Here is a 25,647-nt window from a genome sequence, read left to right on the forward strand (position 1 = left end):
CTCCTTTTGTGAGATCTTAAGCCACCACAAAGGTTAAAGCTGAATTTTAAAATTCAGTTTTTGTGGGAGTCTAGACCGCTACAAATGTCTCCCTTTGGGAGAGCTTAGGCCGCCACAAAGGATGAAACGGATTAAAAAATAAATATTTTGTGAGGCCTTAGGCCGCCACAAAAGTTTCACTTTATTAAAAAAATAGTTTTATTAAATTCAAAATTAATATTAAAAATAGATATTATATATAATAAATTATTATCAATATAAATTTAAAATTTAAAATATAATATTACAATTTAATTAAAATTTAAATTAAATTTAAAATATAATATTTAAATTTAAATTAAATATATTATATATAATAAACTAATATCAATATAAATTTAAAATATAATATTACAATTTAATTAAAATTTAAATTTAAATTAAAATATAACATTTAAATTTAAATTTAAAAATTTAAATAACTATTATATATAAAAATATAATATTAATATTAATTAAAGTAATTACTACCAAACCAAATAAAAAATTCCAAAATTAATAAATCATGCCTTACAAACCAAAAATTAAACACATCATAATTAAATAGGACAAAGTATGATGTGTTCATACAAACCAAAAATAAAATTAAGAAATTATTCAAGTACATCATTAATCATCGTAATAATTCATCTGATCAATCGCTCCACTCCTTCCATCATTATTTGCTGGAATGTTACCCGACAACAGAAGTTCCTCAAAAGTATTATTAATTTGTGTTGGAGGAGACACCATGGTTTGAAATTGGATTTTATCTTCAACTACACCACCACTAGTCGAATGAGGAGCCATAACTAGTTGAGGTTGATTTCAATCTGGTCTGATCAAGCCAGATGTTAGCATAGTTGGTCTGTATGGAATTTGATCTGGTTGAGGTTGAGGAAGTTGATGTGAATATAATAATTATTATCAAGACAATAATTATATAAACCAAAATAAAATTTTAAAAAGCATTATATATAAATTTTGACATACTTTATATGTTAATTAGGGGAGCATTTGCAAACAATATAATAAATTATTATCAAGACTATAATTATATAAACCAAAATAAAATTTTAAATGATGTATAATGAAATTTTTCATAAAATAACTCCTAATATATAAACAAAAATTGAGACTGTTAAAGTGTATAAATTTTTTGTACGAACTCAACTATAACTCTTTTTAATAACTAACAACAAATATTAATATCATCAATTTTAACAATTTTTTTTAAATAGTTATATTAAAATCAATAAGTTTTACATGTGTTTCAAATTTTTATTTATCATATATTATGTAAACAACATAATTTCTATAATTTTTATTTATCATATATTATGTAAACAATATAATTTCTATAATTTTTATTTATCATATATTATGTAAACAACATAATTTCTATAATAACATTTCGAATGAAATTTTTTTTATAGATTTTAAAAATAATATAAATATATTTATAATATCACATATTTTACTAATCTATATTTAAAATGTATAAAATACTAACTTGATGTCGGGTAGTGTCCGGCTTGAAGTTTTCACATAACTGAGAACTATTCGAAATAAACACTATATCACTATTGTCAAAATAAAAATTCATTAAATAAATAACTTCAAATCAAAAATAAAATTAAAAAAACTAAATATATAATATAAACTTACCAAAATTCAAGATAGTAAAGAACAACCTTGGAGAAATAATTTTTGTAGAGAGAAGGTGAAGAGAAAATTTAGAAAGAAAGTTTAGAGAGAAGGTAGAAGTGAAAAATGATAAGAGGAGTGGAGTGATATTTATAGAAAATTATTGATCTTTTGTGGCGACTTTAACAATTAGAAAATAAGGAATTTGTGGCGGCCTGGGCGACCACAAATTGTAACGGATCAATGGGCATTTGTGGCGGCCTTTGCCCTCACAAAGTGCAACGGACCAATGATTTTATGACGGTCTGAGCGGCCACAAATGGCTTGCCTTTTGTGGCGGCATTTACTCTCACAAAGGGTTGATTTTGTGGCTAAAAAAACTCTCATAAAGGACTCCAATTTCAGCTGAATTTTGTGGCGGCCTATGCCCTCACAAAATGACAACGTTGTGATTTTGTGAGGACTTAGACAGCCACAAAATCCAGCTAAAATTGTAGTCTTTTGTGAAGGCTTTTTCAGCCACAAATAAAGACAAACATGAATTTTTGTATTTGTGAGAGTTTTTTCGACCACTAATTTGTGAGAATTTTTTTTGACCACAAAATAAATGTTTTCTTGTAGTGAGAAGTGAAAATTTCATTGTATTGCATGAATAAGTGTAATTACTAAATGTTAATACTTCTCATAATAGTTCTTATTATGTTTTAAAATGTGTGACTATGAATTTATGTATACATATTTGTTCTACTTTGTTTTATACTACTAACAATATATCCAATTGTTCCCCACTTGCTTTTGTGTGTTTGACGCTTTACTAGCACACACATCCCACATGCTATAAATATCGGTTAGTGATGTTTTTTATCTTAAAAAATATATGATAAAATTCTAACGATATATTAGTAATAGACGAGTCATTTTGAAGATAAATTGAAAGAGATCAAGGTGAAATACTTTAATGTATTAATTAATTGATATATGTCACAAATTAAATAAGACATTCTTAGACTCGAATTTACAACCTTCAAGATGCAAAAACTATTTTTTCAATTGTGCCGCTTCCAATCTTACATAAAAATATTAAACATAAAATATATACGTAAACAACTTTTATAATGTACTTATATACTTAATGAGAAGAAGAAAATTTTAGGTGGTCATAGCACTCCCTAAACCTCAATAAGATCTGCTTATGCTGTTGATTAAAATAATATTGCACTTAAATAATAAAATCACGGTAAAACGTAAAAAGGAAAAAACTAAATTTATGTTTAAATTACTTATATTTAAATAAAATGAGATAAATATTATCTAGATGAGTGATTATGAGTCAAAAATTATATTCAATGGAAAATTGTTCTTCAACTACTTTGTTTATCTATTATTTATTAGACTTGGTGCTAGTTGTTTGAAGACTATATGTATAATGTTTTTTCATTCATATTGCTACTTTGCAGTGCTCAAATAAAGATTTTACGTTTTCCAAAAAGAGAAAGTATTTATTATATGAATAGATAACTTGTTATAGGTGTATGTTGTAATTATTGCAGAAAAGAGACGAAGGAACATGAGAACATGCAATCCTTTATTAAACTTAATGACATGAAATCATATATGTGAATATTTTTAAATTTAAATATCAAATTATACACAATAACCAATATATGATATAAATATAAAAAAAATTAAAAATAAAATAAAATATAGATTTCAAATTTTAACATAATATATATAATCGTTAAACTATCATACTATTTCCTATTTGATCTTTGCATTATGGAAATATAATAATTAGTGCATAAACTATTATTAATTCATTAATTTTTTGTTTTCTAAGGTATCTCTCTGGTAAAAAATTAGAGATTAACAGAGATCAAAACAAGGAAAAAGAACGATAATTTATTATTAAAATGAAATTATTCCATAATATTGTGTAAATATAGTTTATGACTTAATAAGTTAATTTCTTTAACCACGTTTTATGTCATTTTGTTTAAAAGTAACTCTATCAGAAGTAAACTGTAATAGGTTAGTTCTTAATTTTATATAATTTTAAAATTATATTATTAAAAAAATACACATAAATAATTGCAAATTTGCAATGTAAGAGAAACTGCGTAGTTCTGAATTTGAAAATTTTCGACATAACAATATCATCATTTGCTAGTTCGTGAAGTTAACAAGGACCAAAATTACTTTTTACTCAAAAATGTATTTGTAACGTAAAATAATTTTGGCATCCATGCTAATCTTTTTCTTTACGTTACACTATGATTCTATGGCTCTCATAGTGATTCCCTTCGTAGTTGTTTTCCAGTCATTGCAGAGAAACCAAAAGTCGATGTGTCGTTTTGATAAATGTTGTGAAACATAGAGTTTAAAGCATGCAAGCTTAAAATGTAGTGATGATCAAGAACGTAAAATTATACCGATAACACAATGAATTTGATAACTCTGTTAAGTAACAATTTGGTTGATACCTACATCTGGAGGACATACAACTGCATTGTCCAGTTTATTCTAAATCAAGTTGAATTGTTACAATAATGATCTTCAGGAGATTGAACTATCTTCCTCTTTGCCCACTCTATCTGTAACCCTTGATGCATCCATTGTTTTCCTAACCTCTCGCTGATTTAACAACTATGTGTTCATTGCTAATTAAATGAGTATTTAGAAGTCCAATCTGTAAAATACATGTTTTTGATGAAGACAAAGACCAAGAAAAGTGATCAAGTTGCAAGCTCAGAAAGAAGTCAAACATCAAAGAGAACTATGGTCAAATATGCTAGAAGTTTTATAATGTAAAGGTACATGATGCAATCTAATATTCGTCTATTTCAAATGCACATGAGAACCTTTCATTTTAGCATATGCATCAAAAGGATTTTTAAAGTGTCAAAATATATAAATAAAGCTTCTACAACCGGTTGACCAAAATGGGGATCCCAAATTGCATGAGCAATAGGTCTTACATGTAAAGGATCATGTACCCATGCCTCAAAACTTCCTTGCCAAGTTTGAAAATAATATTTTTGGCAAAATACAATGTTGTATTCGAATACAACATGTTGTAGTCGAATACAGACAAGTCAGTAACTAAAATTTAACATCTGTATTCGACTACGAGATGATGTATTCGAATACAAGCTTCAAAATTCAAATAAAATTGAACGTTAAAAGGATATGTATTCGACTACACACAAGTTGTAGTCGAATACAATTGGAAACAATGCAATTTTTCATTTCTGAAATGGTTCTAGATCATTGCATTTCTTCATCAAACCTTTAGGAACGAAGGTCACTGATCTGAAGTGATGTCTATGGAGTATAAGTACCCCATAACATCATTTTAATAAAAACCAATCCTACAATCAAACCTTGAATAAACTTTGAACAAAATTTCTAAAATGTTTTGATTTATTCAAAGTTTCACTTTTATATTTCAAGTACAAATTTTACATTTTCATATCATTGAGAAACGTTTTCTAGTGTACTTGAAATTATATTAATTTGTTACCATTGTACATCAAGTGTTATATCAAATTGATCTAAGTCAAATTCAATATTGTTAAACCATTCAAGTGTTGTAAATTGAGGAAAATTGTGTACTTTCTTCAAGTGTTGTAAATTGAGGAAAAGTGGTGTGCTATCTTAGGGTGATTGTTAGGAGTTTGTAACAAAGGTCTTAGGGTGGGATTTGTACTTATTCTAACAATAGTGGAAAATCTCTTGTGGTGTGCAAGAGGACTGGATGTACCCTTGGTTATAAAGGGAACCAGGATAAACTGATGTGTTCCTTATTTTTCTGCCATTTATTTTTTCCATACACTATCTTAAATCAGAAAAATCAAACACTAAATATCTAAAAACAAGAAAATTTCTAAACACCTAATTCAACCCTCCCCCTTCCACAATCTCAATTGCAAATAACTATCAGTTCAATCCAAAAACTAACAAACTCTATTACAAACAGTTAAAGTAGTTATAAAGAGAGTAATGTAATAACTGAATTTTAACTAAAACTAGTAATCCATACTTAACCAATCTCCACCTTGGATTATTAGGAACCTGATTCAGATAAGCAAATTGAAGCAAGAAATGTCTAGTTATGATTGACACCTTAACCTATATATACGTTTAGCAAATTGAGGCAATACCTAAATTTGGCCAGAGAAGCCGTTTTTGTAATAAAGTCTACAACATTGTATGAGGTGTGAACTTTCTGAACTTGTACCTTGCCTTATTTTATCCCATCTCTAATCCAATACAGCTTTGTGTCAATATGCTTAATTCTTTCATGATAAGTGGAGTTCTTACATAAATGAATTGCATTTTGGTTATCACAAAGGATGTTGATACTTTATTGTTCTATACAAATATCATTTATGAAACCTCTTACACATATAGCTTCTTTAGTAGTATCAATTAAGCCTATGTATTCGGCCTCAGTGGTTGAGAGAGAAACCACATGTTGAAAAGTGGTTTTCCAACTCACTTTATTCCCAAGTAGAGTGAAAGTATATCATGTTAGGAATCCTATCTTATCTCTATCTCTAACAAATATGTGTCTACATAACCAAGTGCTCCACCTTGAACATGTTTGTTTCTGTTGTAACACAGACCAACATCGATGGATCCTTTAATATATTTAAAGATGTGTTTCACAACATGTCCATGCAGCATACTAGGATTCCCCATGTACCTACTAATCATACTAACAACATAAGTTTGATCAGACCTGGTACACACCATATACATTAAACTCCCAACTGCATTGGCATATGAAACATTAACAATTTATTTTTGTTCCTCAACATTACTAGGACAATCACCAATGAACAATTTAAAATGAGAAGGCTATAGGTACACTGACTATCTTAGCATTCTCCATATTAAACCTTTGAAGAATCCTTTTAACATACTTGCCTTGGGAAACTCTTAATATACCAAATTTACAATATCTAGTTATCTCCATTCCCAGAGTTTTCCTTACTTGACCAATGTCTTTCATTTGAAATTATGATTTCAATCTGGACTTTAGATCATTTATCTATTCTTTACTCTTACTAGCTATAAGCATATCATCTACATACAAGAGAATATATATATATATATAGTCAAGATTTCTCAATCTTTTATAATACACACAATTATGATAGTTAGGATACATTATTCAAATCTCTTGTAACATTGCCTAGGTGACTGTTTTAGGACATATAAGGACCTTTTGAGAAGTCAAACCCAATTATCTTTACCTTTAACCTTAAAACCCTCTAGTTGTTTCATAAAAATTCATTTTTCCAAGGTACCATGTACGAAAGTTATTTGTACATACATTTGTTCAAAGTGCATATCAAACCGAGTCACCGTAGCTAATATTATTCTAATTAAGTTGTACTTAACAACTGGAGAAAACATTTCATTGAAATCTCTCTCATCCTTTTCAGTGTTCCCTTTAGCAACAAGCAAAGCTTTATACATAAGTTGTTCACTTTCTGAGTTTACCACCTTTATTTTATATATCCATTTGTTGCCTATTAGTTTTGCTTCAGTCGATTTCTTGACTAACTTATAGGTCTCATTTTTGTACAGAGACTTCATTTCTTCTTTCATAGCAAGGGACCACTTGGCACAATCCTTAGAACTCATAGCTTCTTTAAAGGATTTAAGTTCTTCATGACTGAAAGTCATATCAATGTTCAAAGCATAGGCTATTATATCTCCATAACCATATCTCTTTGGAGCATTGACTACTTTCCTTGTTCTACCCATACACAAAATATAATATGTTGTTTTAGTTCTATTAGAAGTCTCTTCAAAATCATCTCCTGGATTCTGATCATTGTGAACTAATTGTTCATGGATTATTACTCTCTTTTCCTTTTATGGACTCCATCTCAATTTCAACTACATCATTTTCATTATTATTTTCAACAAGTTAGTTTTACCATTTAGACCTTTTCATTGAATCTCACATTCCTACTTATAATGCATTTTTTTGCTTTCAATGCACCATATCTTATATCCTTTTGTTCCATCTAAATAACCCATGAACATACCCTTCTTAACCCTTGGTTCTAATTTTCTTTCATATGAACGATAATAAGAAAAATAGCCAAATGTCCTGATGTGATTGTAATCTGGTGGTTTGTTGTTCCACACCTCTTGAGGTGTCCGAAATTATAATGCATTAGAGGGACTTCCTATTGACCAGATAGCAAGATGTGTGCATGGACTCTCATAAAAAATTCTTGGAAAAAATTGTATTATACAACTTGCACCTAACCTTTTCAAGTAGGATTATATTCATTCTTTCAACTAATCCATTTTGTCGTGGACTGTGTCTAACTGTGTAATTTCTATAGAAATCATGATTATTACAAAAATCATTAAACTCTTTTTAAGGTTTAAATATATCTTTGATTCTTGCAATTATAGTATTTTTTTTTATTTTGGTCTTCATAAATTTTTTTGTTTGATTCACATCTCTATAATTACATATTCATTTTAAAATGTTCTGTCTCTTCAAGTACATAAAAAAAATTCTAACACTATTTTTTTTTAATAAAAAACAAAAAATAAATTTAAATTAAAAATCTTAATTATCTTTTAAAAAAATGGCCAAAAATTAAGAATTTTGATTTCTATTGTCTCCCATACCCACATCTCATAAAAGAAAACTTTATTGTTCCATTCAAATGATTCTCCATGAGTAAGTACCCAACCGACGTCCTTCAGTTGCAGTGGTCCCCACCCCACGTCACCTCTATCGACCTCTCTTCACTCATGCAAAATCTCCTATGGAACTTGGTCTCATCTTGAGTATCTTGTTGTCTCCGGCTAGTAATGCATGTTTCAACAATAATTCATGATTTAGTATATTATTTTCACAAGTTCGGATAAGATTGCATCATTTTGAAACATTTTTCATTAGATGAAATAAAATTGCACGTTGAAAAATGAAAATAATTCAACTAATAATAAATAATAAAATTATAATTAATTTTTTCTACAATATATAACAACATAATAATAAATATTAAATGCATTCACATGATTGATTCATTTTATACTAAATTAGTTAGTTGTAAAATTACTGAGTCGGACTATACCTTTGGTCAGCCTTGACACCATCTATTGGTGTACAAAAATTTCATTCTAAGAAAATATGTGAGAATTCCAAATTCAGACATTTTAAATTCTGACTTCATTCTTTCTTTGAAATTGAACTTCTCAATTGTTGATTAATCACTTCTGTCCTGAGAAACTCATCAATTAACATAGAGGCAAACTTAAACCAAACCAACTTCTATCGAAAAGAAAATTAACCAGACCAAGCTACAATAAGAGTCACATTTATTTAAATTAAGACTGAGATGTATACCTCTCTTCAATAGTGTTATGTTAAAAACACACTCAATTGTATTCTATTGCATAAATAATACAAAAGATGCTCGTATTCAGAGGTTTATTAACAAATATCAACCTAATTAAAATTATTTTATTATTTACACTAATAATAATAATAATAGTTGAGTTGTTATGGTAAAAATAATAATCAAATGACAAATAATTAAGAAAAATAATAAAACATAAAATTGTAAATCAATGTAGAAAAGTTTATGGTCACAATTTAACTTGTAACATCAATTATCTCGATTCTAATTCTATTTAAATTATTTTATTTTAATTCAATTATCAATCATTTTAATAGTCTCAATTAATTGTTTGGTCATTCGTGACTAATATTATTTTTTCTAAATTAATCATTATTTGGTTATACAAAAATTAAATTAAATTTGGTCATACAAATGGTTATCAATGATAACATGTGATTAGAGTAATAAAAAAAATAAAAAATAAAATAAAAAAAAAAACTAAAATAAATAACTAAAAATAATAGTAAAAAGTATCTCATGTAATTACAAAATCCATCAATTATCATAGAAGACAGTTTAATTAGTCATTATTATAACAAAAATCAAAACAGAGGAAAATTAATAGTATACATCAAATTAAAATAATTTTTACTCTAAAATGTGAAACACTTTACTAGAATTCAAAAACACTGACTCCTTTTTTTAAGCTAAGCCTTTGTTTTGCTTTCTAATTGGGCCATCCCGTCTACCAATTCGGCCAACCAGCTATTCTATTTAAATTGGCTTTCGACTCATCATTCAACATATATAATATTATGATATATTAAATAATATATTTGCATCAATATATATAGGCCTTTTTAAATAGGTCTTTTTTGCAACTGAAACTAATTATGTTGAACCTTGAAATAGGATACTTTTGCAACACATAATGTCTGCCATGATTAGTTACCTCTAAAAAAGATAGTGGTCCTTAAATATGTTATGGATACTCTTAGATACGAGAAAAAATTTAGTTTAGTACTTTTTTTGTGGGGATTAGTTTTATGACTTTATCTTATATTAATCTTTATTTGTATTTTCATATGCTCTAAATAATAATAATGAATCAAAGAAACTCTTGCAGAATTTCAAATAAATATCACAACTACATAAAGCTACATCAACATAAATATATTATTTAAATATTAATACTTCGTATTTTTAACCAAATTAAATAGTAAAACACATCTCACACACTAGTTTATTAAAAGACATCATATTTTCATATACACTTCAATATGAGAAGGTACTGTACATTTCAAGCCATGGTATAGAATTTAATTTATATAAGGGTGTCATTATAAATATTATTTACATTGTCAACCAATCATAATTATTAATAATATTTGACATTTATATTAACTATTTATAAAATTAATCATATGATTGATTATAATTAATTTATATAAAATTTTTTACACTAACGATAAATACAAATTAAACTCTTTTTTGTAAATTATAAATGCAATAATATTATGCGTCACATTTAAGTTAAAACAAAACAAAGATGTATAAACCTTGTAAAATAGATAGTTAATTAATTTAATTAATTTCCTTCTCCTATTTGTGTTGCTGGATGATTATTGGATGTATATCTATAATCAATGCAGAAATATATTCTTTCAACAATTCTCCATTTTTATATTTGTTTTCAAAGTTATTGTCTAGATTCATATTGGATCTATAAGCAATGCAACAACATATTCTTTCAATAGTTCCCCATTTGTGTATTTGTCCTCAAAATTGTCATAGGTGAACTCAGTTACTCGTGCCACATTAAGAATACAATCAAGCAAGTGATATCTAACTTGAGGCACTCTTCAATTTTATCTAATTTATGTATGAAGATATCCATTACTCTCTCTATTCATGAATGTCTTCTACTTAAAAAGTTAATTAATATTATAATATGTTAATAATAACTTTATTATAAATCAACTTGCTTATAATCGAGCATTGCATTTTCATGATCAATATTGGAAAGACAAAGCCAAAAGTCAATTTTTTTTCGAAGGTGATAAAAACACAACATATTTCTAGAGTCTTTAAAACCTTTTAAAGGTTGCTAATGTCATTCTTAGTAAGGTTGAGAAAATTGAGGCACGTGTAAAGTTCATAAAATTAAGACACATGTGCTTGAATATTTCACAACTATTTTATATCGTGAGATAGTTGCGAAATATTAAGTCATGTGCTTGATTTTGAGGTTTTGGTTTGTAGGATCATTAATTTATAAATTGATTTCTTAAAGTAATTTTACATTTTTATGGCTTAAATAATAATGTATGATCTTAATCCCATTAATCAAATTTTTGCATTTTAAACTTCACTAATTGATTAATCTATAACAACAAATCGATGATCTTATCATAACATCATTGATTAGCCTATAACAAATAATCGATTAATCTTATCATGATATAATTCAAATTAGCTTATACGTGAACAATCACTTCATTAATCATCAACAACACATACAGATACATGATTATTGACATAGATACACATATATATATAGTCAAAGAGAAAGTTGTGACATGCTACTAACCTCAAATTTAATGACATTTAAATTATTTTATCTCCCAATGTAACTATTCCATTAAAAATCAAATAAAATTTCCCAATTATAAAATTTGTTGTTGTAGTTGGAATTTACAAAGCACATATTATTGCAGAAGAGTTTGTACAATCTCTTGGATTAAGTTTTAATCTCTATGATCTATGATGCTCAGATATGTTATCAACACCAACTGTTTTTTGTTCTGTTCTGTTCTGCTTTCGTCTATGTTATTAGTTTTTACTACTAAATTTATTAGTTACTCTGTTTAGTGTATTTGGTGTAGGGTTGGTTAACATTCATTCATAATTAATAGGCTATTTAGTGTATTTGTTATAAGAAAATCATCAAAATTGCAACAAACTAAAATCACACCAACTTCTATGCAAAAGAAAATCATATTATATACCAGCTCAATTCTTTATTTTCACATACACTCAAAATTGAGAAGGTAACTTATTAGATTTCAAGCTATGGTGGTATAGATTTTTTATTAGTCATCAATGCAATAGCAGAATGAGAGTGACATTTAAATAAAGACAGCTACTTAATTAATATTATTGTTTATTTTCCTTCTTGTACTCGTGGTTCTAGATTCATATTGGATCTATAAGCAATGCAACAACATATTCTTTCAATAGTTCCCCATTTGTGTATTTGTCCTCAAAATTGTCATAGGTGAACTCAGTTACTCGTGCCACATTAAGAATACAATCAAGCACAGGCCTTGGGATGCTATCTAACTTCAAGCACTCTTCATTTATATCCATCCAAAAATCTAAAATGTCCTTGTTAATCAGTTTATAAGCTTCTTCTTGAGACATGTTGTATTGCTTCATGCAACATTCAACTGATGAAGCAACATGCACTCTCTGCTGCTCAAACTGTATAATCATAATCATAATAAATAATAATACTAATAATAGTTTTCTAGTTAGACATCTCATATTAACAAAGAAGATTTTGTACCTTATGTGAAGATATGTCATCCGTGAGTCTACCAACAACTGATACAGCTACAACAATTATTGGATCACTGAAAATCCAATCAAGCAACTCTTTGTTTGAAAATTCTCCAAGCCCAAGAAACACTATTATTTGAAGTGGGCATGTAGAGGACATAATTCCATTAGCCTTGTACTCATCATATGTTGGAATATATCCTTCATTGCACCATTTTGATTCAACAAAATAGGATCGTGCCAATTTATAAAACTGTAAATAAATCAAAATATCTATTTATAAAACTGTAAATAAATCAATATTCATCAACGTTGAAATCAATATAGGAATAGGAAGCCTACAGCTGGTTTAATATATTCCACCACCAAATAAGATTTTCCACTTTCTACCAAGCTCATTTCTATTTCATCCCACAGTCCTACAATTGTGTTAAATACCACTTTCATGCACTCTGGAAGGGATTGAATGAGACTAATATCCCACCTGAAATTCAAACAAAAACACAAGTATGGCCAAAAACTGTTGAAAGAAAAAAAGATGACAGGACTAGGTGAATGTGAATGACAAGAAAGTATTGAAATCAACCTCTGGATTGCTCGTGTGAAGAGTTCAAGTTCTTCAATTGTGGCGTAGGCATCATAAGTATCATCTAAGAGAGAAATACATGCTATCAACTTCCCTACCAACCTTCTAGCAATGCTATAGTTAGGCTCATAGGACATGGCTAATGGCCAAAAGTAAGCCTCAACCACTCTATCCCTTGCGTAAGGAACCTTTGTTGCAAAGTTTAATTTTTTCCACCACCTTTAATATAAACACAACACAACTAATATCATATATATCAAGACTTTCAATAGCAGTTATTGTTACATCATGATCAATATTATAAGGCTTTAAAAATAATTACATTTTGCAATACTTACTTGGTGATACTAGCAAGTTCTTGTTGGTGCATTTTCTGTAGCATGTTGAAATCTATTTTTGCAAAGTTTAGAAGAACTTTATTATGAGAAGGATCTTCTTCGTAGGAAGACATGTAACACCTTGTCTCCAACCTTGGAACTCCCTTGTACAGAGGTTTTTTTAAGCATTGACTTATTTGTGCATAAAGAAAACTACTCAATTGATTTTTTATCATGGAATTAAGGTGAGCATGTGTGAAATCACGTGCTTCATCTAATAAATCTTCTCCGTGAATCTTTAATTGCGCTGCTTCATACAAGCTCCACATTCCTTGAACATCTTTGGCAACATTTTCATCGAAATTCCCGAGATTGTTCTTGAAACTTTTAAATATATCTGTCAACGTTCACCCACATGAAATGAGCTATATGAGTTTTTTTGTGATTATTAAGAATCTATGTCTGTAACATGAGAAATGGCTAGTTAACTTTCTTGGTAAAGTAAATATTGCAACTTTAAGTTAGACATACCTGTTGAAATGTGATGTCCTTTTTGCCTAAGCAAACGAAATGCTAATGCAAGAAAGTGAAGGCTACCTTCTTCTATGATAACCTTATTGTTGGTTAAAGTATTGTGGATTTGTTGTAATGATTCATCAATTTCACGCTCAAAATGATAAGATACTCCCAAACGTTGCAATGAGTCAATGAAGTTTAGTTGTTGTGAGATATCACTGCTTGAAGATTGAAAACTCTTCCTCACTTCCTCTTTTTGCATTTGTACCTGTTTCTTCATATTGTCATTGATTTCCTGCAATTAGTCACAGGGAGTGAAATGTTTTTAGAACATTTAGATTTCTATATAACTTTCATGATAAAAAGCTTGTTTCTGTTGATTATTGATCAACTTTATCAGATAATGGTGAGAGGACTGTAACTTTGAAATACTCATTCTCATGAGTACAATAATGTCCATAATAAGTATGTAAGTAGAGTATTGCATATATGAATATGGATTTCTTCATCATGTTTAGAGAGAGATAGAGATATAAATAGTACAAAAATGATTATTTATAAGTCCTACATAGGCCCAATAAATTTACTTGTGTGTTTATATCTTTGATAACATGATGGAAAAAAGAAAGAGTGATAGGAGAGGATCTAAATCCTATATGGTACCGGTGATTGAGAATCATATTGAAGGAAAACATCCCCCCAAATGCTAGGACGAAAATTGACACGAGGTCGTGTGTTGTCAGGTACTGCATGTGTGGGTGGTGCAAGAGACATGATTTGAGATATTTTTTTTTTATGAAAAACAACTGCTAATTAATGTGAAGAAAACAAAAAATCTTAAGTGCTTTGTGGTATGGGAAATCTTATATATATGGCATAGATATAACGGCGAATGTTTTGTGGTAGGAGAAATATTTGGCTGGTTTGGACTATAAATAATAATGCATTAGGCCATAGGTTGTTCAGCACGTGCCAGGACTAGTGATGAAATTAAGCGTAAAGGAGCATGGCACGTGGGAAGAATTTTAAGGATGTTGTATTTGGAGGTGTAGGTAGCAATTGAAAAGAATATTAAACGTGGAATTGTAGGTGTTAGAGTTTGATAAGGAAATGAAGAGTTGTGCATAGCATGATCCGTGAAAGTGGTTATTGTTGGTTCATGTAGTGTGTGTGAGAGGGTTGTAGATTTTCAGTTGAAGTAGTTTGTTGAATGTTGGGGGAATAAGGCAGGAGTCATTGATGGAGAGAAGGTCAAGTTTGGTATTGGGACTTTTTTAATCCAACATTTTGACAGTCAAAGGAATATACAAGGTGTGCCGTTTTGAAGTCTGTGTGAAGGTATAAAAAACCCTCCACTTTTGACCATAATGCATACTTCAAAGATATCCTATATTCTATGGAAAGAAAAACTCATTAGAAGAAGTAAAAGTTACATTAAATGAGAGTAATTTATTCATGCTGGTTAGCTATGTCATTTTTTTAAGCCACACCGATGATCATAGATTTCAAATACAATTGTTACGAGATCTTTAAGCATAGTGTAACTTAAATAAACGCAAAAATATAAAATTTCATCAAATTTTTGACCAACTTTGTTTTTGGAGGCTAAAACTGGAGAGAAATAAAATGGGATGACAACTTTTGCGATTCAGCTAATATACGAGGACCAAAACTACAATTAAGCCTCCTATTTTTCTTAGAGTTTATACATAATAATATCCAAATTATTAAGTACTAAAATCACTTATTTTTAATTTGCAGGACTCTATATTAACATAATATCTGCTCTTTAATTTAGAAATGATGCACTGGCAGCGAAAGCAACATGGTTGAGAGACTTATTGTCAGATATTTCTATGTACTAAAATTAATATATGTCAAATAATAGCGAAGCTATTGAAAATATTCAAAACCGTTATTTTTACGGTAAATTTGCATAGTACAATTTATGTTATGATAATTTTTCAAATACCAAGTTTGATTATCGTGTTTATCCCCTATTTTAATTCAAATATCATTTGTATGTAATGAACTTTTTATATAAAAATAATATGTCAACATAATAATTAAAAAAATTATTTTATTTCTTAAGCATATGTTAGTCGTTACATAAAAAATAAATAAAAAAGCACATGTTAGTCGCATTCATAAGGTAGATCACTCCCCACCATATGCTTACATTTGGTTTTTGTTTGGTCAAGATTGAATTCATTAACAAGCCCAGAACCTTTTTGGAAAGAAGGGGCCCAAAAAATCATTAAATCATTACTCCAACATTATTATTCTGAATATATGCAATCAAAAAACCACTGATTTTAAGTCAAATTTTTTAGGTGAATAAATTATCATCTTTTTTAAGTTATAGATTATGCAAGTAACTTTATCAGACAAGATAAGCTAGTAAGTTTAGAAATTTGTTATTCACCATTGCTTAACAACTTTCATGTATCAACATCTACAAAACAAAAGTTAACAATACCTAAAACATTCTATAAAAGAATCAATATACTACATAACTACTACACCATACTCTTTATGGACAAATTTAAGAAACATATTCCTACAAAACAATGATAATGGATACATTGAAGTACTACCCCTTAAGATTTTACCACTTCCATCGTCATGTTATAATTATTTGTTATCTATATATATGTTTTATCAATGCCATGCTGAAGCTGATATCAAATTTCTGTTCTTCCACCCCAACAACATTGCCCCATCTTTCTCCAGTAGTGTGTAATTCTCTGAATAGCATCTCAGAAGGCTTCTTATAACAGAATTCACATAAGAACTCAAAGGACATTGCTGAAAGCCGGCCATCGTAAACCTCGACTTCCACTTTCCGAACAGTTCGTGGCGCTCGACCCTTTCCTTGCCTTCGCAAGCAATGACATTCACGATATCTCGGGCCAAACAATGCTGCTCGACGTTAATTCTTTCCTTGCTGTTTCTTGAGAGTGTGACATCGATGGACTCGAAGATCGCCAAGTAGTAATCTAAAGTTTCTATGAACCTGTTGAAGAAAGGGGTTGTGTTTGTGTTCGATTCTTGCTCGACGAGTGTAACCACCTTCGGGGAGAGGGATTTCACCAATCTTAGAAGTCCATCTCTTGGATTATTCACATCGACACTCTCGTCGGCTGTGTGATGGAGTTGCAAGGGAAAATTCACAGCCAAAGCCTCTCCATGTTTTATATCAAGCATGTCTCTAGTAATATCCGGAGCGAAAACAGGAACCCCGTGAAACTCCACCGGTATTCCAAATTTCTCGGACATCAAGGCCAATTTTTCCCCAACTACTTCTAGTCCATCCCCACGAGCATATTTAGAGACCGGATCATCGATTCCTGTTATCCGCACGTGGGGTGCCCCGCCAGGTCTTGCTGCAAGAGCTTGAAGAAGTGTCATCCATTGAGTTCCTTGAGCAATCTGAAAGTCTATGATATGTATGTGATCCTCATTCCTGCAAGCTTCAGCAATGGCTCCATTGGCAGCCATGTAACCGAATTTTAAGTAAGGACAAATTTCAAAAAGTAGTTGCATGTAAGAGAGTAAATCTTTGCCTTCAGGCTCTCTACACTTAAGAGCATGATAGATGCTATTCCCCGACGCTTCCTTCCTTGCAACAAGCCCTTCTACAATATAAGCACCGAGCCTCTGGATCGGCTCCCCATTGATAGACACAACATTTTTAGCCATTTCTATCAATCGGTCAAAATCTTTTGTGTTGTTTTCAGACATGGCTTTAGCACACGCAATCAGCAATTGCTTCAAATCGCTCAATGGAAACCCTTGTGTTGATGATTCCTCCTCCAACTTTCGTCGTTTCTCTACATGCACGGCTTCATTTGATTGCCTGCTGCTTGTAACATAAGATGGTTGACTTTGAATATATTGTGACTCCTGGTGCTCGTGGTTCCACAATCTATGTCTCTGACCCGATGTAGTCTCTCTGACACTCTCGCCCAACGAAGAATTAGACGTGGTAACTTCGTTATCATCGGGTGCCATCAGAGCAGTTTCTAGTTCCAACAACACTTTCTGGTTACTTTGTAGAAGTGAATTTCTAGCAGAATATAGTTGCAACCTTTCTTTGAGACTGTTCACAGATGAAACTGATCTATGCATATAATGATTGGTTTCGAGTGACGAGTTATAAGAGGGGCTTATACCAGAAAGAATTTCTCCTGAGTTGTGTTGCTCCTGGCTGTCACTAAATGCAGAATGAGTATCAGAATCGAAATGAGATGAAAACGGTGAATTAGGCGAGTTTCCAATACCGACTTTCAAGTTTCCAAGAATACGATTTGGCAGTGATGGAATAGTGGGAAAAGATGACATGTAAGGAAATCCTGCACTGTTTACATTGAAACTATAAAGTTGCTGTGAGTCCATACTATTGGTGATGAATCAGTTGTCTTATGCGAGAGAGGAAATCCTAATAACCGGTGTAGCAAATAAGAAAACAATGGGAAAATTTACGCCAATAGTTTCAACAAAAGCATATAAACCTGCAATGATAATTCAAACAAGATGAATATGAATAAGTATTTTCATAAAAGCAAAATGAAAAATCCACAACTAGTAGATATGAAGAAACTGAGATATACACATACAAACAAGAAATTATGAAACTGTGTAAACAGAAGTGAATTCAACTTTGTTCTTTGGCCTCACTACAGCGTGAATTTGGCACAACTGATTTAGCAGAAACATGAAGAAAATTAAGGCCTAAAACATTTAAATGATACTAATGATTTTGAAGCATAGAAACCTGGAAAGAGATATAAGGTTGGCTTGCTTGTTTAGGATGGAAAATTCCGGAGTTAAAGTGAAGTGATAAGGAGGTCGAGGGTTTGATCCTGACTCGGGGATAACATCGACAAATTCTAACATTCAAAAACAAAATATTTAGCCTGGAATTATGCCTATGTTGGACTTGGGTGGGTGTGGTTGTGCTCTCAAAGGAAAATAACAACATAAAAAATAAATAAACCTCTTTCACACAATTTCACAACTAACATTATCTATCAAGAGCTGATTTCTAATTGCTACAACAACTTGGTAGGTAAATTTCAATATTTCATATGGAAACATATTTATGAAAGCTGAAAAATTGTTCCAAACCCAGAAATATCACTTAATTCATTCCAAACCTACCAATCAATCAACATCCAAACCAAATTAATAAAGGAAAAACTAGCTTAGTTTATTATTAAAATTCCATGAAAAAACCATACATGTAACAACAACAAAAATAACAAGTAATCCAATAAGCTAATTTTTTAAATTAAAAAACATAAAAAAATAAAAGGAAAAGAAATTACCTGAAAAAATCAACAACGAAATTCAGCGCCGACTAATTGATATTTGAGTATGTTCATTCAAACTTTGGTTGTGAATTTGTGCGGCTTCAACTTTTATTAATGTTTTTTTTTTCTTGTTTGGATGAAAGTAGCTTAGAGGTATGGGTTTGGTGTTTTAATTTCAATGATGATGTGTATATATAGACCGACTAAGATAACGGTAACGGTAACAGTAACGGTGATAGTGTAATATGTTTCGAGTTTAACAGCAGAAGAAGAACAGTTTAAGTGTTTTATTAAACGGAGCCGACCACACGTTTGGGTGTTGCAGCAGAATATTCGTGGCTTTTTCAACTCTCATCTCAACGCGGGCGGTGTAGTCACGCTCTCTCTTTGGAGCGTGGACATTACATCCTCAACCACAAGTGTTATCTCAAATCAAAAAGAGAAGAAGGATTTGGAATGGATTATCTAAAGTGCGTGAAATAATAATCATATTAAAATGGAATGACCGTCAAAATATGTGGTTTGTTTTATTTTTTAATTAACAAAAGAAAAGTTGGGGGTTATGTTTGGAGTATTTTATGAATGTTTTATTAGCACAAGGTATGCCAAATGAGAGAAAGGAGTTAATTAACATGATTGTATTCTTATTGTTTGCCACGATATCTAATGATCAACTTTTAAAGTGGATTCTCGTTTTTAGATTTAAATTAAAATAATTTAGATATATAATTGCCCTATATTAATACGTGTTTTTTTAATTTTAATCTTTGAATTTTTTTATTATTATAAATATTTTTATTTTGTTTTTTTGGCTTTGTTGTTTTATTTTAGTTCATATAAAATTAATTTTTATTAAAATCAGTCCATACAATTTTATATATTTCTAATAATTGAGAGATTAAAATTAAATATTATATATATATTGTAGGGACTCTTTCCAATAAGAGTAAATTTTGTCGAGACTAAAATAAAAAAGAAAAGACTAAACATAAACAAAAATATATATTTTCTAAAATCAAAATCAAACAAAAAAATTTATATAAACTAAAATAGAAAAAAAAAGGACATCATTACATGGACTAATAATATATTTAAACAAAAAAATAAAAATTTAAATTTGTGATTGAGCATTTAAAAAATTAAGCATTCAAAATTCATTTTACAACATTTCAATGCTCTCTACTTGTATATGACAAGAATTTATTGACTCTACCAACAACATGCATAATATTTGGTCTTGTACACACAATTGCATACATCAAATTATCCACAACAGAAGCATAAGGAACTCGTTCAATGTCTTTTTTTTTCATCTTCACTAGAAGGATTTTGTTTAGAATTCAACTTAAAATGAGTACCAAGAAGAGTATTTAAAGCCTTAGAGTTTTTCATTTGAAATATTTGCAACAATCTCTTAATATAGTATTCATGTGACATCAAAAGTTTATTCTTCTTTTTGTCACACATGATTCTTATGCCAAGAATTTGTTTAGCTACTTCCATGTCTTTAATAGAAAATGACTTCTTCAAATATTTCTTTAACTTGTCAATCTTAAAAATATATTTCCCAACAATAAATATGTTATCAACATATAATAACATGATAATAAAATTAACCATCGTTAGAAAATTTTCTAACAGTAATTACATGGACCAATAATATATTTAATAAAAAAACAAAAATATAAATTGTCGTTTGAGCATTTAAAAAGTTAAGCATTTCTCCTTTAAAGAGTGATTCAAACTCTCCATAGATTTGGTAATAAAAAAATATTTTTTTAAATATTTGTTATTAATTAGTTCTTAATTTTATTAATGAGATAAATAGGTGAAAGAGAGTACGAGAAGAGAGAAATAAGTGAAAAATAAAATAAATTTAAATGAGTGTTTGATATAAGAGAAAAAGAAGAGATATTGTGAAAAGATAAATAATTCAATTTGATAAATTGACAAATAAGTCTAAAAAAGAATTAATAAAAACTAATATTTTTAACTTTTTTTGTCAATTATTTTTTCCATGTATTAAGTAATATGCTTTCAAATAACACTTAATATATTAATTTTTTTAAAATATATTATTATCATTTTTGTCAAAAGAATATCATGTTGAATAAACCATGAATCTTATAGAAAAATGTTATTTCGAAAGATCTAAAGCTTGCTATTTGAGGGTTCGATGTTGCTTTAATTAAGACATCATCAAGGCGCCACGTGAATTGCAACATTAAAGCATGTATTTTTCAGCAACAACAAAATCAACGAATTTAAAACATGGTATTAGTGTTGGCTGGTGTCTAAAAGGTTTAAGGTTCTTGTTAAAAGAATTATTTTAAAAAATCGTTATATAATTAAAATATAATATACTTTTATATAGTATTATTAATATAATTAATTTAATAAATTTCACTTAATTATAAATATTTTTAACTATCTCTAATAATTCTTTTATGAAAGATGTGTGTAATTTCCACTTAACTAATAACATTGCGTACTTGACCCACCATAGCCATAGGTACTTGACCCAAGTTTATATATGTTACGTTAATGATTCTTCTCATGGATTTTTATCTCATGTATTGCACAATTAGTTGGGAAGTATGGTGTGGGCTCTTTGAATCTCTTACTTATATAAAGTCAATTACTAGTGGTTGAACAATCTGAAAGATCCCTAGCCAATTACCTTTAGTAACTTCAATGCCATAATTGGACCAATGATTGAGAAGATAAAAAAAATCAAATGATTGCTATCTTGTAGTCTTTGTGTTTTAATCGTCTTTTTTATCCATATTCATCATGGTAACATTTGTTACATCTCTCATCTACTTAGCCTCATCTCTTCAATCCCTAGTGAGTTTGGTTATATGAATCTAAATGGAAATTGTGCTGTGGTTAATCATGGACTATGGGTGTTTGTGAAGATGTGAAAGTTGGCATCTACTAATTCAAAGAAACTAAACAACTGTAATTCGCTTTATCCGATAATAATTCACTCATTTGTATATAAATATTGTCTTGAAGTGAATGATTATTTTAATTTTTAATGTATTTTTTCTTTTAGTTATATATTTTAATTAGTACTAACTGGATCATTTATAATGTAGTATTTTTTTACTATACATTTATGATATTAATAATATTATAAAACACAACAAAAATCATTTAATAAAAGTAGTATTCTCTTCTATGTATATATTTTTTTAATATATGAAAAATGATCAAATGACTAAATTATTATAAAATGGATAAGTCATTATTATTGATTAGATTCATGCAATCTTATTTCTTTTCTTTTTTGTAGTAAGTGTTGAATTAAATCTATATTTCAATGCAAGAGTTTTTCTCGCTACTTTTTTTAACGAAATCTCGTATGCAATTCTTTAGTAATTAGCTTAAACTTCTTAATAAGAATCCAATTATAATTATTTAAAAAAAAAATGCTTAATAGCACAAAAAATAATTTTTATTTGATATGAATAATCTCCATCACAAAAATCTGAATCATTGAATTTTGATGAACGTCACCACTTGTGACGTTTTTGTTTTTTTTACTTCATCAACATACGAATGAGGACCACTATAATTTATTGTGGAAACCAACACCAACATAAATGATGTTATATATTAAGCGGTGATAAAAGTGAATATTAACTGTATTGTGCACTTCAAGAAGATGAACAAAAACAGTTCTTTTTGGTCGAATAAGAAGGAGAAAAAAAAGGAAATAACTTTTTTTTATCATAATCATTTTCTGATACCATAATATGCAAAATATTAATATTAATCATAAAACAAATAAAAATAAAAATAAATTTTTGTATTAATAAAAATAATAATAATAATTACAATAATAGAATATCTACCAACTAACACATTATTACAATATCTAACTTATAACTAACCATACAATATCACGAATTTAAATTCGAAATAAAACATTTAACTTAATAATATTAATATTTTTTAAAATTAAAGATACTAATTTTACATCTTTAATATTTTATTTCTTAAATATAAAAATAAAAATAAGAAAATCTTGCAATCTTTTATTAAAATGATCGGAAGGAAAATATTTGCATTTATTGAGTAGGAGGGCGAAACTGGAAAAGTAATGCAATAATGAGTTCATACGCAGAATGGGTTTGAACTTCACGAAGCGTGACTCATCCGTGACGTCTTAATTCCATATTATATACAGTATGAAAATACATTTAATTTTTTTTTTTCGTTGACAGAGAAAATACATTCAATATATGATGAGGTGTTTAAAAAAATAATAATAATAATACTTTCAATATAACTGTTGACATAATTGGACTAGAACAAAAGAAACACTGTCGTTATGAAAACAAAAGAATTGTAGTTTCATATATAGATACAAATTAAACGATAATTACAGATATTTTTTAGTGCAGATTCAAATTTAAATACTCTTATTTTCTTTGTATATTAATGTGTATGAATTTCACTTTAAACGTTCTAAAATAAACAAATAAATATATAATAGTGTATGTTTATATGGAAAAATATTTATTGTAGAAATAAAATTTATCTTCACTAATTAATATTGTTTTTGTTTTTTACAAGTTCATTAATTAATATTATTGTTCACCATTTAGGCATTTACTATGGGTTCCATAATAGTAGCTAGTACTCTTCATTTAGAAAAAGAAAAAAAAAACAACAACAACACTAGTCCTAGTTATGAGAATTTTTTTTTGGAAGTTTATTTGGTTTTTTTTTAAGAAAAAAAATGTAATTTGTAAGACGTAAGTATTACTTAGATATTTTTTTACCTTCATAAAATATTTGTTTTTTTTAAGATTAGTGATATATTTAATGATTCATACTTTTTTTAAGATGGTATATTTGTAAAAACATTTCAAAATTGATAGTAACAATTATGTTCGTTAGTTTTGATAGTAACAATTATGTTCGTTAGTTCATTATTTTATAATTAATAAAATATAAATAAAAATGATAATGTATAAGTTGATATAATTGATTTTAATTTTTAATTAAATATATTAATTTTTTAATTATTGTTTTTATTTATATTTTATTTTAAAGAAATCATCATATTAAATTGGTCGACAAAGGTTAATAGTTGCATTAGTATGAGCTAAAAAATTAGCACAAAATTAATTGTTGATAAATGCAGTTAGACTCATTTGTTTTACTTATTTGTATATGGCATATTTGTAACAAACTTAATAATATGGTATATTTGCAACAAAATTAATTGTATGAGTTTTACTTATTTTCACTTGTTGTACTTGTTTTTATTTTATTTTTTTAAGATTTAAATATGTGGAATAGACTCATCTAAAGTCTCTAACTCACTTTTGACAATAAAATAAGTAATATTTATTTTATCAATTTTGATTGATTGATCTGAATAAAAGAAGATGATTTATTCGAATAAATCTAAACTTGATATCTTGAAACTACAAAACTAAACTCTTACTACTAAACTAATTTCAATTATATTCACTATTTTTGATAAACTTACTTGAGGGATTCGATATTTCAAAAAGGCGAAATTTTGTAAAGGGAAAAAATTAATTATATTTTTTTTAATCAACTGGTCAAAGCTTTCGCAAAAAAGTCCCAAAGCATAGCTCAAGTGGATAACTAGGACATTTGAAGGAGTTATAAGATTCAAACCATCATCATTAACATAACATACTTGTTAAGAAAAAATACTTTTGTAGAAAAGAAAAATTAATTATTAAGAAGCATACTTTATCATTATATAAGTAAAAAAAGTGTCTTAAATTTTAATTACTATTATAAGTAAAAATTAATTATTTTAACTAATTTAATATTACTATTTCTCATATATCTTCATATATTTTCAATTTAATTTTGACTTAATTGCCGTTTTAGTCTCCCTATTTTAGTTGAATCGCAAAAGTAGTCATCTATTTTATTTTTCTCCAGTTTTGGTCTTCAAACAGAATTTTAGTCCAAAATTTGATAAAATTTTATCTTTTTTGCATTTATTAAAGTCACATTATGTCTCAATATCTTGTAGTACAAAAATTGTACCTGAAATCTATGATTATAAATGATGTGGTGTAACTTGAAAAAATAAAACTTCATTAAATGAGAAATAAAATGGGAGGACTATTTTTACGATTCAGCTAAAATAAGAGAACGAAAATTATAATTAAACTTTTAATTTTAAACATTTAATATTAATAATTAAATATTTTATATTAAAAAAGGCAGTTTAATAAATTTAATCTATTATATGAAATTCAAAAAAATTAATTAGATTTTTTAATATCTATAAAAAATAATTT

General features: G+C 28.3%; 2 protein-coding genes across 3 annotated transcripts; both read right to left on the reverse strand.

Annotated features, from left to right (window-relative positions):
• Nucleotides 1–12,025: 12,025 nt before the first annotated feature.
• On the reverse strand, nucleotides 12,026–14,919 carry LOC101492126 (probable terpene synthase 2). Its single transcript, XM_012717119.3, has 7 exons — nucleotides 14,691–14,919; nucleotides 14,043–14,322; nucleotides 13,533–13,908; nucleotides 13,195–13,413; nucleotides 12,951–13,092; nucleotides 12,616–12,861; nucleotides 12,026–12,530 (listed from the first exon to the last, which is right to left on the reverse strand). Exons 1-7 carry the CDS (start codon nucleotides 14,799–14,801, stop codon nucleotides 12,243–12,245), a joined length of 1,662 nt encoding a protein of 553 aa, XP_012572573.1. The 5' UTR covers nucleotides 14,802–14,919; the 3' UTR covers nucleotides 12,026–12,242.
• A 1,503-nt stretch (nucleotides 14,920–16,422) lies between these two features.
• LOC101491796 (chitin-inducible gibberellin-responsive protein 1-like) lies at nucleotides 16,423–19,526 on the reverse strand. Of its 2 annotated transcripts, XM_073365489.1 has the most exons (3): nucleotides 19,358–19,526; nucleotides 18,805–18,919; nucleotides 16,423–18,541 (listed from the first exon to the last, which is right to left on the reverse strand). In XM_073365489.1, exon 3 carries the CDS (start codon nucleotides 18,423–18,425, stop codon nucleotides 16,689–16,691), a length of 1,737 nt encoding a protein of 578 aa, XP_073221590.1. In that variant the 5' UTR covers nucleotides 18,426–18,541; nucleotides 18,805–18,919; nucleotides 19,358–19,526; the 3' UTR covers nucleotides 16,423–16,688. The 2 variants fall into 2 exon arrangements, with proteins under 2 accessions (XP_073221590.1, XP_004487630.1); XM_004487573.4 differs by lacking the exon at nucleotides 18,805–18,919.
• Nucleotides 19,527–25,647: the final 6,121 nt, after the last annotated feature.

This window comes from Cicer arietinum, chromosome 1 (genome assembly GCF_000331145.2).
Source record: "Cicer arietinum cultivar CDC Frontier isolate Library 1 chromosome 1, Cicar.CDCFrontier_v2.0, whole genome shotgun sequence".
Classification (NCBI taxonomy): domain Eukaryota; kingdom Viridiplantae; phylum Streptophyta; class Magnoliopsida; order Fabales; family Fabaceae; genus Cicer; species Cicer arietinum.

Bases quoted from the DNA above. Each gene is read 5' to 3' on its own strand.
- LOC101492126 (XM_012717119.3), bottom strand. From the start codon at position 14,801: ATGTCTCTTGCACCACCCACACATGCAGTACCTGACAACACACGACCT. The intron at 13,909-14,042 runs GTATGTCTAACT...GAACGTTGACAG, and splicing joins AGGACATCACATTTCAACAG to ATATATTTAAAAGTTTCAAG. The intron at 13,093-13,194 runs GTTGATTTCAAT...TTTGAATTTCAG, and splicing joins TTCACACGAGCAATCCAGAG to GTGGGATATTAGTCTCATTC.
- LOC101491796 (XM_004487573.4), bottom strand. From the start codon at position 18,425: ATGGACTCACAGCAACTTTATAGTTTCAATGTAAACAGTGCAGGATTT.